Source organism: Alligator sinensis, unplaced genomic scaffold, assembly GCF_000455745.1.
Source record: "Alligator sinensis unplaced genomic scaffold, ASM45574v1 scaffold2092_1, whole genome shotgun sequence".
Lineage (NCBI taxonomy): Eukaryota > Metazoa > Chordata > Crocodylia > Alligatoridae > Alligator > Alligator sinensis.
This window is the reverse complement of record NW_005843855.1, coordinates 6437-21919: the sequence shown is the minus strand read 5'-3', so window position 1 is coordinate 21919 and position 15483 is coordinate 6437. Positions and strand designations below refer to the sequence as shown.

Genomic DNA, 15483 nt, shown 5'->3' with positions numbered 1-15483 from the left:
GGGCCCTCCGTTGCCGAGGGCCCCTCCCGACAGCAGCTTCCCGCGTGGCCGGGGCTCCCGGAGGGGTGCTTTGGGAGCCAGGGCAGAGCAGGGCGCGGCGCGGCGCCCAGGCGGCCCCTGTGGGGTTCGGGGTGACAGGCTGGGGCAGTGGGTCATGATTCCCCCACGTTTTCTCCTTTCCCAAGGGTGCCCAGCGGACGGGACGCTGCCAGCAGGCCTCTTCTCTCCCCCCTCCCCGTGCAGCCCCCGGCCAGGATGGAAAGGCAGGGTCCAGCAGGCCCCAGGCTTGGGGCCGGAGCCGAGTGGGCAGGGGATGTCCCTTGTGCCATCCAGGAGTCGCCGAGCTGGGCAGCAAGGCGGCAGGTCAAGCAGGAGCCGGAGGAGGAGCTGGTCCAGTGCCGCGGGGATCAGTGGCAAGAGGGGCTACCCGCCCTGCATCCCTCTGCCAAAGCGGGGCCAGCCCCAATGACAGCGGAGCTGCCGCCGGGGGACGAAAACCGCCTGACCCCAGAGATGCGGCGCCGGCGTTTCCGGGGCTTCCGCTACCAGGAGGCCGCGGGGCCGCGGGAGGTGTGCGGCAGGCTGCGGGAGCTGGCCCAGCGCTGGCTGGAGCCCCAGCGCCGCAGCAAGGAGCAGATGCTGGAGCTGGTGGTGCTGGAGCAGTTCCTGGCCATCCTGCCCCGGGAGATGCAGAGCTGGCAGTGGGGCTGTGGTGTGGAGACCTGCGCCGAGGCCGTGACCCTGGCCGAGGGGTTTCAGCTGGGACAGGTGGAGGACGAGAAGCTGCAGGTGAGAGTGTTGTACCCCGATCGTCCCCACCTGTGTGTGTCTGGGGCACGATCTCTCATGCCCCCGTCTCCCTGTTCTGGGATCCCTGGTGACCTGTTTCACTCCCCACAGGTCATAGTGCGTGTGAAGGTCGAGGACGACACCGTAGATGGGGCAGGACAGGACGAGACCCCAGGGTCCCTGCATGAGCCACCTTGTTTCCCCACGGAGGGGCCCCCGCCCCGCCAGGAGTCAGGTGAGTGTTGGCTCTGGGGCAGCGCCTGGGTAGAGCTATGGAGGGGCCTGTTCTCCATGCCCGCCTGGCTGGGAGCAGCCAGCACGAGGGGTCTGAGTCTCTTGCTGCCTATCTGTGGTTTGATGGGCTCTGATCTCCATCACTGCACATCGCTGCTGAGACAGCAGCCCCAGCAGAAAGCTCCTTGGTCGTGTTTGGGCCTCGTAGCGCCGCCGGGGCAAGAAGTGGTTGTGCAGATTAAGCCATGTGGGTGGCATGATCAGGATCACACCTTAGATCACATTAGGCCTTATTGCTCATGCAGGGGGCACCTGGACTCTCAGCCATGGCACCTTGCTATTGTTGTCCAGGTGCCCCCCAACATGAAGCCGTGGGTCTTGTTGGCAGATGGAAGCGCTTTGGGCTTGTGCCCCAAAAAGAGCGAGTCCCTGGGAGCAGGTGAGGGGAGCTGCAGCACCAGGAGGCACCGTCCATCAGCAGAAAACTTTCATCTGTGCTCATGCCCCTCAGTCCGAACCTGCAGCCCTCTGGCCTCCTAGCCCTGCCAGTGCCCCTCACTCCCAGCCTGTAGCTGGTCCCCTAGCCCTGCCGGTGCCCCTCACTTCCCATCCCCACCAGCCCTGCTGGTGCCCCTCATTCCTGACTTCCAGCCATCTGCCCCTGCTATAGGTTGGAAATTTGATAGTGACATAAGTCCCAGCTGCTGCACTCCCCAAACTCCTGGAGATTAACTCTTTCACTGCCTGCCCCACTCAGATTTCTGGCCTGGGTGGTGCCTGGCCCAGACTCAGCCCACAAAGCTGCATGACTAGCACCCCGGCCTAGGTTACGCCCCACTCCTGCGTGTCCCCTCGAGGGTTTGGAGGTGAGAAGATTCTCTCCTTTCGGTGGGGGATCTCGGTTGGGACCGAAACCCCCCCAGCACAGTGCCCTGCGAGTCCTGGAAAGGCAACTTCAGAGGGGCAAGATTCCTTGTGGCTCAGCTCCTAATCCACCTTTTCCATCCCTAGCATCCCTGGGGACTTCATTATCCAAGTCTTTCGTTTAGGTATGATGGTTTTTATCCAGCCAGTGAATCGGTTTCTGATCCTCAGTGCTACTCTGGTTCTCATACCAGTTATTCATTCTTTCTTCTCTTGCTTCTGCCACTCCTGTATTTACGATTATTGTCTTTTCTGCATTAGCAACTTGGTCCAAATCCATTTTTGCTATTAAATAAAGACTTCTGTCTTTCCTTTTAATAGGTCAAGGAACCTTCACAGATTTCTACCTTTCTTTTCCTACATCTGTTAGTTTCTCCTAATACTTCTTTAACCACCTCCAGCATCCTCCTTCCTTTATCCCAAGGTGGATTTGCATCAAGCCTTTACTGTTAAAACAACATCATGGGTTGACTTTACTATTATAGAACTGGCTTATTCATAGAATCATAGAAAGTGAGGGTTGCAAGGGACCTCATGAGGTCACATCTAGTCCAGTCCCCTGCTGAAAGCAGGACCAGGACCAGCTCCAACTAGAACATCCTAGCCAGGGCTTTGTCGAGCTGGGCCTTAAAAACCTCCAGGGATGGAGATCCCACCACCTCTGTAGGTAACTTGTTCCAATGCCTCACCACCCTCTTCATTAGAAACTTTTTCCTAATATCCAACCTCAACCTCCCTTGCTGTAACTTGAGACCATTGCTCCTTGTTCTGTCAAGTCATGACCTAAATCCTGCTTTCATCTCTTCCCTGTATTTCTTTCTTTTTTACTGTATTATTGGAATGGCCCAAAGTTCCCAAGTAGGATTTTGTTTTATGCCACTTCACTCTAACAAGGTATCACCTTTCATCCCTTCATTTCCAATTTATCTTTAATATTAGCCATTATGATACTTTTTTTTGGTACTCGATGACTATTGCTTCTATAGGTGCTCACCCTTCTGGAAAACTGTGTTGACCAATGCCACTCTGTGGGCTTCCACGTGCTCTACAAATGCGTTTCCTTCTTGCTTCTTATCTTCCTATCTGTAAACCACATGGATCGTATCATACTCTTTTCAGTACTTATCAACCTGTGCAGTCATAGCTGCTCCTATGAGGATCTTTCTGTTGGATGGAATAACTGCTATGGTTGCATCTGGTGTTGATATCAAGTCTCCCTTTCCTGTTTGGCAACAGCTTATCTGTGGATCCTGTATCTAGATGATGTGAATGACTTTCCCTCCCATATAAAGTTGCAGTGTCATCTACCTGTCATTGACCAATAATTGGTGCTGAAAACATTCATTGAGAATAAATCCTGTTCCATTTCTTTGCACGGAGTTACCCTCATATGGTAAACTGTACTTTGTCCATGTAAATGTACATCATTTGTTATCTGGAACACACAAAATCTTTTATCCTTCTGTCTTCAAATACATCTCATGTTTCTGTACCTTTGCCCCCATTGTGTGGTACCACTGGGCAATTAATGTGAAGCAATAAACTCTAGAGTTTCTGCTCTGGAGTTTATTGCTCCTGGGGTTGCTGTGACCATGTGCCTGGGATGCAGCATGTTGAGCTGGGTTGGGGTAACCCTGGCTGACAGAGTGCCCTGGGGGGGTCCCTGTATTTAAAAGTACTACCCTGCTGCTGCGGTAATTAGTTTTCTGTGGCCTAATAAGGCCACATGTGTAGATGCCAAGACATTTACTACGGAGCTAATTAGACAGCTCTGCAGTAAATGTCTTGTATAGACACGCCTGCTATGAGGTTTTTTTATGCCCATGTATGCTTCAGAATGATTTGTGTGTCATACAGCTATACTTCTGCTTATTTGGGTGACAACTATATTTCTGTTTGTCTGTTCTGTCTGTCTTTAAAAAAAAGTTATGAATTAATGAATCCAAATCATAACAGATTTAGCATTCAGAAACATATCCAGTCCCCCAAAATATATGCAAAGACAGACATGAATCTTCTCTCAACAGTAGTACCACAATGCAAATCAATGTCCACTGAAGTCTTGTGTTTCCTCCTTCTCCCCTGCTTTCCTTTTTCCCCCCCCGCAGCCCCCTCCCCCCAAAAAAACAAAAACAAACCAAAAACCAAAAAGGTTCCTCAGTGTATCTGTTGATGCCAAGCCCCAGTGTTTCTTTGTCTCTGTACAATAATTCAGTCCCTCTGGAATGCTGCTCATCATCTTCTCACCCCTGCTTTTAATTTTTAAATCTGTTCCTAAGTGCTCACTCAGAGCTTGCATTTCAGTAATCAGAAAAATGTCTCCCACTTTCTAGTTTGGAAGCAGAAGATTCATTTTTAGCAAATTCCAAAAATTTCCACAAATATCTGTTGGCCTGATTTTAAGAATCAGCAGCCAATTCTCAATTATGGGCAAGGTGCAATATGCATAAAATGCCCAGTCGTGACACATCCGCTCGATAGCAGGAGACCTTTATTGATGCACAGTAGCAGCATATGATAATTAGCAGGCAAACAAAGGCTCTCACCATACACTGTGCCCCAGGGATGCACACAGGAAGACGGATGTCTTCTGCGGGTCTCTTCAGTTTGGGATGGTCTCGCCTGGAGGAAATGTCCAAATGATCAACATGCCCTCCCTTTGTTCCTCTCCAGTGTTATACCTTTAGGCCATTCATTGTGTACCTAGCTGGTGTTCATTCATTAGTCAGATTTTTTGCATTTCCTCTCTTTTAGTCTTCTTTGGTGCTCATTGCTTTTTAGGCTTTTTATTGCTTTTAAGCTGAAATATTCTTTTGAATTTAATTGATGTGATGTGATGACTCTCCATGAAATACAGCCTTATCCTTGATGCTAAATGTCCATCTTCCCTTTTTTCCTCAAGGCTTCGTTAGGATACCTGAGTCCACTAGTGCCAACTGGATATTGGATGGAAAGTAACCAAACATAGTGTCCCTCTCTCTCTTTCTTGGAACAGGACATCGAGGCCCCACACCAGACTTGATCTGTCACATCCAGCAAGACGAGGCAGAGCTCTGGGGCTGTGGCAGTAATGAACCTGCAGAAAGCACGTGGTCTGTGGGTCCAACCCTAGGTGAGTCCTAGTGGGTCCTGCCTCCCCCCACCCTCCCGTAACCTGAGGCCTGCTCAGAACTTGGAGTGACAGGGAGAGCTGGGCACTTCTTAAATGAATATGAGCTACAACTCCAAGGTCCTGACTTGAAGCAGCTTGGCCTGTTCTGTACTGTCCGGGCTGGTGTGTGCTTCCAGTCCCTGCACTTTGAGGTGGGGACAGGTGACTGTTCCCTCTTCTTTGCTCTTGACAGTGGACGCTGGGGAAAGAAGTACCTTTTTGGCAAAGTCTCCTATTAGCCTCCTCTCTGGAGAACGAGTCCTGGGCACCGTGGCAGGGGTTGTGTCACGGAGAGGGGAATCTGCTCACAGGGAAGGCATACAGTACTGGGGCCAAAGGCCAGCCTGCTGTCTTGATGTCAGGTGCAAATCTGATATTCCTGAGGAACTGTGGGCCAGGAATTCCACCTTCACTCAGCAATGCACGAGTTGAGCCCCCAGCCGAAGGTGCTCGTTCCTCTGACCCTCTCTGGTAGTGCATGATGGGATTTGTCATCCTCTGTGGCCATTGTTATGGTCAGCAGAAACTTAGAGATCCAGTAGGGTTGGGCTGTATAGGCTGTGGTTCTCACCGTCTCTTGTGGTTCCTCCTCCTTAATTTGAACTGCAGCTCCCCTCCATAACGAACAAGTCATATGTGAAGCATTTAATCGGTATCTCTGCCTGTATTAAACGGCTGCGAGGTGTGGATAGGAGTCACAAACTCTCATGAAGTAGGGGGTACCAAATCTTCCTGGTTTGTGCCACAGTCTCCTCCTTTCTGCTCCATCTCTGGGGCATCCTGGGGACAAGTGTCCCAGGCTCTGAGACCACATGCAGTTTAACCCCAAGACCTTTGTCCTGGTCCATATTCCTCTGACACAGAAACCACCTGGGACTCATCTGCAGCTGAAGGATCCATTGGCTCGTTTTCCAGACCAGACATGTCTCGGCATGCTGGTAAGAAGCAGAGGTCTGCTCCTTCCAGAAAGACCTGATTTCAGGCCTGGCTCAGCGGCTGAAAATCCTCTGCTCCCAGAATGTTTCCCTGAAGGACAAAGGCAGACACACTCTGCCTTTTCTGGTTAAGCCTGGCAGCCCTTAAAGCTTGCTTGTGCCCCAGAAGCCCTCCCCTAGACCAGGTCCCCAGCCCTGCTGTTCTGAAAATGCCCCATGCATCCGGGGCTACTGACATGCTCCTGACCAGGGTCATTGTGGACTCTCCATCACTGGAGGTGTTCAAGAAGGAGCTGGACAGCCTCTGGTCGGGGATGGACACAGGCAGCATAGCGATGCCCATGCTCTGCTATGGGGATTTCTCAGGGTTCTGGGCTTTGCTGTTCCCCCTTCCCCACTTTCTGCTCCATGTGCCAGGGTGTTTTTAAGCCTCCTTCAGAGGCACTGGGTGCTGGCTGCAGCCCCAGCTGGGGGTTGTGACTAGGCTGTGCTGATGCTCCTGCTGGGACTTGAAACCAGACGGTCTTGGCTACAGGGTCTTGCCCCTCTTCTTGGGGTCAGACCAATCACCATATTTGGGGTCAGGAAGGAATTTTACCCCATGGTCAGATTGATATGGACCTGGGTGGGGATTTGTCTTCCTCTGGAGCAGGAGGCAGTGTCTCTGCTTGGGATCTCTCGACTTTATATTAACATATATTGTTAGAATTCACTATCCAGTGAAAGGTGGGAAAGATAACTAGTAGGGCATAAGTGCCAGGCTTCAGAAAGGCTAAATGTAACGGGCTCAGGAGATTAGTAAGTGAGGCACTGAAGGGCAAGAGCATTGGCGAGATGGGAGTCCAGGAAGGGTAGGCGTTCCTCAAGGGAATGATCCTTCAGGCACAAAAGTGGACCATCCCAGTGCACATAAAGGGAGGCAAAAGAGCCAAGAAACCCTCTTGGCTGAACAGGGAAATCCAAGAGAGCCTAGGGAGGAAAGAGAGGCATCCAGACTGTGGAAGCAGGGAGTAGCCACCAAGGAGGAGTATACCTGCTTGGCTCGCACTTGCAGGGAATCAGGAAGGCCAAAGCAGAAATGGAACTCAGGCTGGCTACAAAAATTCAAGACAACAAAAAGTCCTTCTTCAGATTCATAGATTAGATTGTGAGGGGCTGGAAGGGACTAGTAGATCATCGGGTCCAGCCCCCTGCACTAGGTAGGAAAAGACAGCTCGGGTCAAGTGACCCCAGCGAGGTGACTGTCCAGGCGCCTTTTGAAGATTTCCAGGGTAGGTGGAGGGAGCTTATTCCACAGTCTGGACACACTGACTGAAGGAGACTTTCCTGAAGTTGAGCCTGAAGCGGCCTTCCAGGAGTTGGTATCCATTGCTCCTGGTCTTCCCCAAGGGTGCCCTGGTGAACAGCTGTTCGCTGAGTTCTTGATGCACTCCCCTGATGTAGCGGTAAGCCACTACCAAGTTCCCTCTCAGCCTTCTCTTCCATGGGCTGAAGAGTCCCAGGTCCCTCAGCCTCTCCTCATATGGCTTGTCTTGCAAGTCCCTGATCATACGGGTGGCTTTTCTTTGGACTCTCTCAAGCTTTTCCACATCCTTGTTGAAGTGAAGCGCCCAGAACTGGACTCGGTACTCCAGCTGCGGTCTCACCAGTGTGGAGTACACTTCCTCAGTTTTGCATGAGATGCAGTGGTTAATGCATGCCAGCGTGGTGTTTGCCCTGCTGGCCGCGGCATCGCACCACTGGCTCATGTTCATGCGATGGTCGATCGCTACCCCTAGGTACCTTTCGGCTGTGGTTCAAGTCAAATTATTGCCGGCACGCCTGTAGGTATGTTGGGGATTGTTGACCCCCAGATGGAGCACCTTACACTTCTGAGTATTGAACTTCATCACTCAGATGGATTTCATAGGTATATAGGGATCAAAAAGAAGGCACATGACAACATAGGACCCCTACAGGACAGACTAGGGCAACTGGTACCAGATAGGAGGGACAAAGGTGAGCTCCTGAATGAGTTCTTTTGCATCTGTATTCCTAAACATGGATAAAGACATATATCCGAAAGGGGCTATAGACAGACACAAAAGAGACTCCAACCCACCAACAGTTAGCACTGACCTAGTGAAGGGGCATTTGGAGAGGCTGGATGTGTTTAAGTCAGCAGGCCCGGACAGTCTTCATCCAAGGGTACTGAAGGAATTGGCCAGTGTCATAGCAGACCCACTGGCGAGGTTGTTCGAGCGCTCATGGTGCTCAGGATGGGTCCCAGAGGACTGGAAAAGGGCCAATGTGGCCCCTATTTTCAGGAATGGGAGAAAGGATGATCCAGATAACTATAGACCAGTTGGCCTTACCTCTATCCTTGGGAAAAGCTTTGAAAAATGTATTAAAGATCACATTTGTGGGAGTCCAGTAGGTAAAATAATGCTGAAGGGCAACCAGCACAGATTCATAGCAGGTAGATCCTGCCTGACTAACCTTGTTTCTTTTTATGACCAGATCACAAAATGCTTAGATGCAGGAGTTGAGGTAGATGTCATCTACTTGGATTTTAAAAAGGCCTTTGATACAGCGTCACATCCCATTCTTATAAACAATAGCAGTTGTGGCGTAGATGACTACATGGCCAGGGGGTGGAGAATTGGCTTATGGAGCGCACCCAGATGGTGGTGGTGGATGGGTTGTTTTTGACCTGGAAAATGTAAGCAGTGGAGATCCCCAGGGTTCAGTCCTTGGACCAGTGCTGTTCAGTGTCTTCATCAGTGACTTGGATGAGGGCGTGGAGAGCACTCTGTCCAAATTTGTGGATGACACCAAATTATGGGGCAAAGTAAACAGACTGGAGGGCAGGGAATGGATTCAGGTGGATTTGGACAGGTTGGGAACGTGGGCAGATCAGAATAGGATGCAGTTTAACAAGGATAAGTGCAAAGTGCTGCATCTAGGGAGAAAGAATCGCCAACACACTTGCAGGCTGGGAGGTGACTTTCTAAGCAGCGCAGCGGCAGAAAGGGATCTTGGAGTCATAGTTGACTCCAAGATGAACATGAGTTGTCAATGTGATGAAGTGATAAGCAAAGCCAACTGCACTCTTTCATGCATGAGAAGGTGCGTCATGAACAGGTCTAAGGAGGTGATGCTTCCCCCCCTGTGCAGCACTGGTAAGATTGCAGCTGGAGTACTGCCTCCAGTTCTGGGCACTGCACTTCCAGAGGGATGTGGATAACCTTGAGAGGGTCCAGAAGAGGGCCACTCATATGGTTATGGGCCTACGAGTAAGGTCCTATGAGAAGAGTTTGAGGGACCTGAATCTCTTCACTCTCTGCAAAAGAAGGCTGAGAGGGGATCTTGTAGCTGCCTACAAATTGTTGGGGGGTGGGCAGCAAGGAATAGGGGATACTCTGTTTACCAGGGTGCCCCTTGGGGTTACTAGGAACAGCGGCCATAAACTGACAGAGAGCAGATTTAGATTAGACATTAGGAACATTTTCTTTATGGTGAGGGTTGCCAAAATCTGGAATGGGTTTCCAAGGGAGGTGGTGCTCTCCCCTACCTTGGAGACTTCAAGAGGAGACTGGACAAGCACCTGGCTGTGGTCATATGACCCCAGCGCTCTTTTCTGCCCAGGGCAGGGAGTCGGACTCAATGATCTAGTGAGGTCCCTTCCGACCCTAAAAGTCTATGAAATCTATTAAACTCTTTTGTAGAAGCAGGACTTTGCCTGCTGATGTTCCTCTGCTTTACCTGTCACAGCTTTGGGTTTGTTGTCCTGTTGTGTCAGGGCTGACTGTAGTTTTAGGGCGAGGTCGGACAAAGGGTGTCTAGGATGGCTTGCACAGGGCTGACCCTGACTCGGGCAGGGCTTGGACTAGATGTGGCCTCTGGAGGTCCCTCCCAGCCCCAATCTAGGATTCTGTGATCAGGACGTTGGCCCATGAGGCTGCCTCAGACTCGGGTCCCAAGAAGCTGCTCTCGGGACTTGGTAAAAGCGTCAGAGCAAGTACTGGGATGAGCCCCGCACAGCCCTATCAGGAAACATCTGTTTCTTGAGCATGTCAGCATACCTGGGTGTGCAAGGCAGTGCTCAGGACCATCCTTTTCAAGTCCTGCAGCTCCTGTGGTAAAGCCAAGCCCCTAAGGAGCCTCCTTCTTGTAGGCAGTTGCCTCTGGTTTCATTCTCTACCCTAGACAGCAGGGAGATATTGATGTCTAGTGGCAGCACATGTATTTCCACATGTTACTGTCCCACAAGGGGTCTGATGCAGCCTGGCTCTTGTTTCTCAGGCAGGGTTTAGATCTGGGACCAAACCACTGAGAAATGGGAGCCAAAGCTATGTTAAGTAGGGAACATGAACCTGGCACAGAACTGGACCAGCCCTCTGGAGTCTCAGGGCTCTCCAATGATGCCACAGCTGATGAGAGCTGGAAGGAAGCGAGTCATGACTGTGGCTGCCTTCGCTGCCTCCTTCAGTGCTTTTCTTCCTCAGGGATGTGTGAGCAGACTCAGCACTACAGGTGCTGCTGGCTCTGCCCCATTTCTCACTTGCATGCATTGCCTCTTAATAAAGGCATATCCCTGAATCGCTCAGAATACAAGCACTCTGGTTCCTTGGAGCTTCCCGGCCATCAGGCTCCTATGACAATGCCCATGGTGGTTTGGGTGGCTTGGAAAGGACCCCAGCACCCTTCCAGATGGCTGTACTCATCCACTCTGGGCACTTGAGACCCCATGTCCTGCTACATGTACCTGGCCTTGTCCCCTGAGCCTTCTGCTGTCACCTTGCAGAGCATGCAGGACACCCACAGGGAGTGCAAGCAGCCATCCCATTTGGGGCAACAGCTTGGCCCTACTCTGAGGCACATCCCAGCACAGGGCAACAGCAGTGGTTTGACCTTCTCCAGAGGTACAGGGTCTAATTCCTGGGTTTCTTTTTCTACCTGGCAGGGGCTGGGAGGCTGAGCAGAGCAGAGCGGTGGCCTCCTGAGGACAGGCTTGCAACTCCTGAACTGGCTGCAACCAGACAACCCTTTCCCATCTCACACGGACAGAGAAGAGCTGAGCCCCAACCTCTCCCTGCATTTGGGGAAGGCCTCAAGGGGCAGCGAGACCTTAGTAGCCAGGAGAACAGGGCTCACAGTGGGGAGGAAACTTATAAATGTGGAGTGTGCGGCCAGAGCTTCAGGGACAAGGACCACCTTTTTGTGCACCAGAGAGCCCACAGGAGAGACACGGACCTGCCCTGCGGTGACTGTGGGAAGATCTTCCACGACAGGTCACTCCTCCTCATGCACCAGCGCACGCACGCCAGGAAGCACCCTCACCTCTGCCCCATGTGTGGCAGGAGCTTTGCCTGCTGCTCCCACTTCCAAGCCCACCAACGCATCTGCCGAGGGGAGAAGCCGTACGGCTGCAGCGACTGCGGGAAGAGCTTCATGAAGCAGTGTCACCTGGAGGAGCACCGCCGCCTGCACACGGGGGAGAGGCCGTTCTCATGCCCGGACTGTGGGAAACGCTTTGCCTGGAGCTCGAGCCTCACCGCCCACCGGCGCATCCACACAGGGGAGAAGCCGTTCCCCTGCTCCCGCTGTGGGAAGAGCTTCCGGCAGAGCTCGCAGCTCGCTGTTCACCAGAGGGTCCATACAGGGGAGAAGCCGTACTGCTGCCCAAAGTGTGGGGAGAGCTTCACTTACCAACATCGTCTCAAAGGCCACCAGTGCCCTGACCCACTGCCCTGAGCCTCAAGTGGGAAGAACTTCCCTGGACAACCAGCTCTTTACAGCACGGGTATTCAGCCGCGTGCATGCTAGATGAGTAGGACGGGGCCAGCATCAGGCCCTGGGGTCTGGCACTGCCAAGTCTCCACCCCCAGCTCTGAGTTTGGCCTCTGGGACTCAGTACCACCCTCTTTCCTGCCCCCTCATGCAGGGATTGGTTCCTCAGGGCCTGGCACCACAACCTCTCACTCCAGCGTCCTGGGATTGAGCCCTGGGGCCCGATGTCACCCCCATGTGGCCCTATGCTCGGGGATTGGGCACCCGATCCGGTGCACAGGGTCTGGGGTTCCCCATAGATCCAGAAATTTGGCAGTGGAGGAGTTGTGCCTCCATTTGCCCACCACCAGATTTCCAGTGCCGTGGGCCAGATGACACGTGGTTGTGGGCCAGAAAACACCCCTGGTTTAGATCAATCTGTGTGTGCACATGGGGAAGAAACCAGACAGGAAGATTTTCCCCTAGAGCTCCCAGCTCACCCTTCACCAGTGGGTCCTCACTGCAGGGAGACTTGCAGCTGCACCGAGCATGGGAAAGACTTTGTACAACCAAGGACCCACCCCACCAAGACCTTCACAGTCAACAAGGAGTAGCTGCTGCCAGCTTATCCCTGCCCCTTCCTGAGCACCAGAGGCTTGGCTGCTCTATCTGGAGGGGGAAGCTGGTGATGCGCCCAGCACTATGCCATCTGGAGTCTCAGGGCTTTCCAATGACACCATAGCCGATGAGAGCTAGGAAGAAGCAAGTCATGACTACGGCTGCTTTTGCTGCCTCCGGTGCATGTCTTCCTCAGGGATATGTGAGCAGACTCAGCGCCACAAGTGCTGCTAGCTTTGCCCCGTTTCTCATTTGCATGCATTTGCCTCTTAATAAAGGCACGTCCCCGAATCGTTCAGAATATAAGCGCCCTGGTTCCTTGGAGGCCCCCGGTCATCAGGCTCCTATGATGATGCCTATGGTGGTTTGGGTGGAGAGGCTTGGAAAGGACCCCAGCGCCCTTCCGGATGGTTGTGCTTATCCACTTCAGGTGCACAAGACCTGGTGTCCTGCTGAATGTCCCTTTCCTTGTCCTTTGAGTCTTCTGCTGTCACCGTGTGGAGCATGCAAGATGCCCACAGGGAGTGCAAGCAGCAATTCCCTGTGAGTACAGTGTATGCAACCAGATACAAGCAGAGCTGCCTGCTGTTTCATTCTGGGCACTGGATGTGTCCCCTCCCCCATGGGTGGCTGGTGCTACAGTGGGTCTGAACCCTGACAGCCATAACCGAATGTCATGGTTACTTTCCCTTTGTCTGGTAGCTCTCCTGAGCCTTTGGGTTTTCAAGCCTCTTGCACCCGGGATTAAGTCAGGTTGGCTTTTGGGGTAATCTCCTTGTCAGACCCTGTTTGCAATGGGCAGGTAGGATAAACCAATTTCCTGGTGCCCAAATAAGCCTGCTCTGTGTGGCTTTGCCCAGGGGTTGGCGGCCTGTGGCCATGAACTTGGATCTGAGCCCCAAAGCCTCTGTCCCTGCTCAGAGCGGTGAGTATGGCCCAGTGTCTGAGCCTGTATGGACGTGGCATCTCACAGGGGTCCCGATGCTGTTATGTTCCACGCTGCCACAACAAGGATCGGGCCCTTTGTGGCTCCCCTGCCCAGAGGCCCGCGTGCCCCCATCGCCAACAATTGGCTGGGCTGGGGCTCGGCAGACCCCGGTGCAGCTGCTTGCAATCTGGCTGCCTACCACAACTGACCCAAGCTCTGGGCAAGCCACTCGGGGCAGCGGGGAGGTTTGTGGAGCCTTGGCCCCCAGGGAGACGGTGAGGGCGCTGCAAGGGGCCCGATCCTTGTTATGGCAGTGCAGCCCCAACCACTTCCTTGCTGTCTGCCCTGAGGCATGTGTGTCGAGCAAAATGCCTTCATATGCCACACACCGGACACGCGTGCCGGAGGATGCTGACCCCTGGTCTAACCCTTAAGGCCACTGCCAGGTCCTGCAGGCAGCCACGTGGCCCTCAGCCCCATGTGGCCCCTCTCAGGTCTCCAGCCCACCTCCCCTGCAGCTACCTTGCCCATAGCCCCTGGTCAACCTCCTCCTGGCACTAGCCAAGCTGGACATCTCCCCAACCAGGAAGGAGGATCTGGCCGGGGGGGATCCCCCGGTGCTTGTGGGGCCGTTGTCCTGTCCCTCATCTGCTTACTTCTCCAGGTGAAGTTTCCCTGGGCAGCATCTGCTGACTCCTTGGATTCATTTGAGAGCCAGTGGGTGCTGGTCATTGATGTCCCTCACTCAATGCCCTCATGAAACTACAACCCTCACGCCTGTCTTTTTTGGTGTCCCGTGAGATCAGTGACGTGCCCTTCGCAGCTGTCATCACCCGGGGGCATGGGAATTATAGTTCTACTTGGTGAGCTTTGGCCCATGTCACAGACTGGCACATCAACAGGCCTGCCTTGGGCAGGGGGGGTGCAGTTGATGTGACCCCTGGAGGTCCCTTCCAGCCCTAGTTCTCTGTGAGTCCAGGAAGGTCTGGTTCAGAGGCCGTGCCCTTCGCTCCTGTGCTGAATAGTGACTGGTGCCCCTTTCCTTCCTTTCCTTCAGCGGATCTAGCTATGCTCCTGGTTTGTATTGCATCTGCCGGCCACGAGTCCCACCCGTGGCTCCCATGCTGGATGCAAAAGACCTTCCTCATGGTCGTTTTAAACCTTCGACTTACTACTTCCATAGTTTGACCCCTTGTTCTTGTCTGCTAAGAGACTGTCAAGAATCAAGCCCTACTTTCCCATGAAAGAGCCAAGTATGAGCAACCAAGTGCCCTTGTTGCCAAGAAAGCTAAGGGCATGAGTAGGAGCGTTGCCAGATGGAGGGAAGTGATTCTTCCCCTCTATTCGGCACTGGGGAGGCCACATCTGGAGTCCTGTGTACAGCTGTGGGGGCTTCAATCCAGAAAGGATTGGGAAGAGTCTGGCAGAGGGCAACGAAAATGGTTCGAGGGGCTTAGGAAGACAGGCTGAGGGAACTGGGCTTATTGAGTCTGGAGAAGAGGGGTGCTTGTACAGGTGACAGCGTTTCATTCTCCCTAAATTGAATAGGTTTATTAAAATCAAAATGATTTGTTTTAGCAAACTGAGGGGAGATTGAATAGCAGCCTTCAGCTCCCTGCAGTGGGTTGCAAAGAGGCTGGAGCTGGACTGGTCTCAGTGGGGGCAGATGGCAAAACAAGGAGCAATGGGCTCACGTTGCAGCAAGGGAAGCTGTTAGATATTAGGAAGAACTTTCTCACAAGGAGGGTAGTAACGCACTGGGACAGGTTACACAGAAAGGTGGTGGCATCTCGATCCTTGGAGGTGTTGAAGACCCGGCTGGAGAAAGCCCTGGCTGGGATGATGCAGTTGGGGCTGGTCCTGCTTGGAGCAAGAGGCTGGGCGAGATGTCACCTGAGGTCCCTTCCAGCCCTCATTTTCTGTGATTTTAGCTCATGACCCGCTCAGCTCCAAGAAGTACCAGCGGGGTGGAAATGGTCTACAAGGGGAGGGGTAGTTTGGGGGCCCCTGGGGGTACTCCGGGGCAGCACTGAGGTTAGGTGTGCTGGCAGACAAGTGGATGGATGAGGTGGGCACGTGGGGGTGGGAATCACTGTCAGGGAGGGGTTGGGGAGGTGACAGGGCTGGGGTGGGGGCAGGAGAAGCACTTGGGC

General features: G+C 53.1%; 1 protein-coding gene across 1 annotated transcript; it reads left to right on the top strand.

Moving 5' to 3' along the window:
• The first annotated feature begins 7 nt into the window (after window positions 1-7).
• On the top strand, window positions 8-13014 carry LOC102374965 (zinc finger and SCAN domain-containing protein 30-like). Its single transcript, XM_006039205.3, has 4 exons — window positions 8-789; window positions 901-1024; window positions 4943-5059; window positions 10979-13014. Exons 1-4 carry the CDS (start codon window positions 256-258, stop codon window positions 11767-11769), a joined length of 1566 nt encoding a protein of 521 aa, XP_006039267.2. The 5' UTR covers window positions 8-255; the 3' UTR covers window positions 11770-13014.
• The last annotated feature ends 2469 nt before the right edge of the window (window positions 13015-15483 follow it).

Coding starts and splice junctions, on each gene's coding strand:
- LOC102374965 (XM_006039205.3), top strand. CDS start 256: ATGGAAAGGCAGGGTCCAGCAGGCCCCAGGCTTGGGGCCGGAGCCGAG. Junction 790..900: donor TGGAGGACGAGAAGCTGCAG/GTGAGAGTGTTG, acceptor CACTCCCCACAG/GTCATAGTGCGTGTGAAGGT. Junction 5,060..10,978: donor GTCTGTGGGTCCAACCCTAG/GTGAGTCCTAGT, acceptor TCTACCTGGCAG/GGGCTGGGAGGCTGAGCAGA.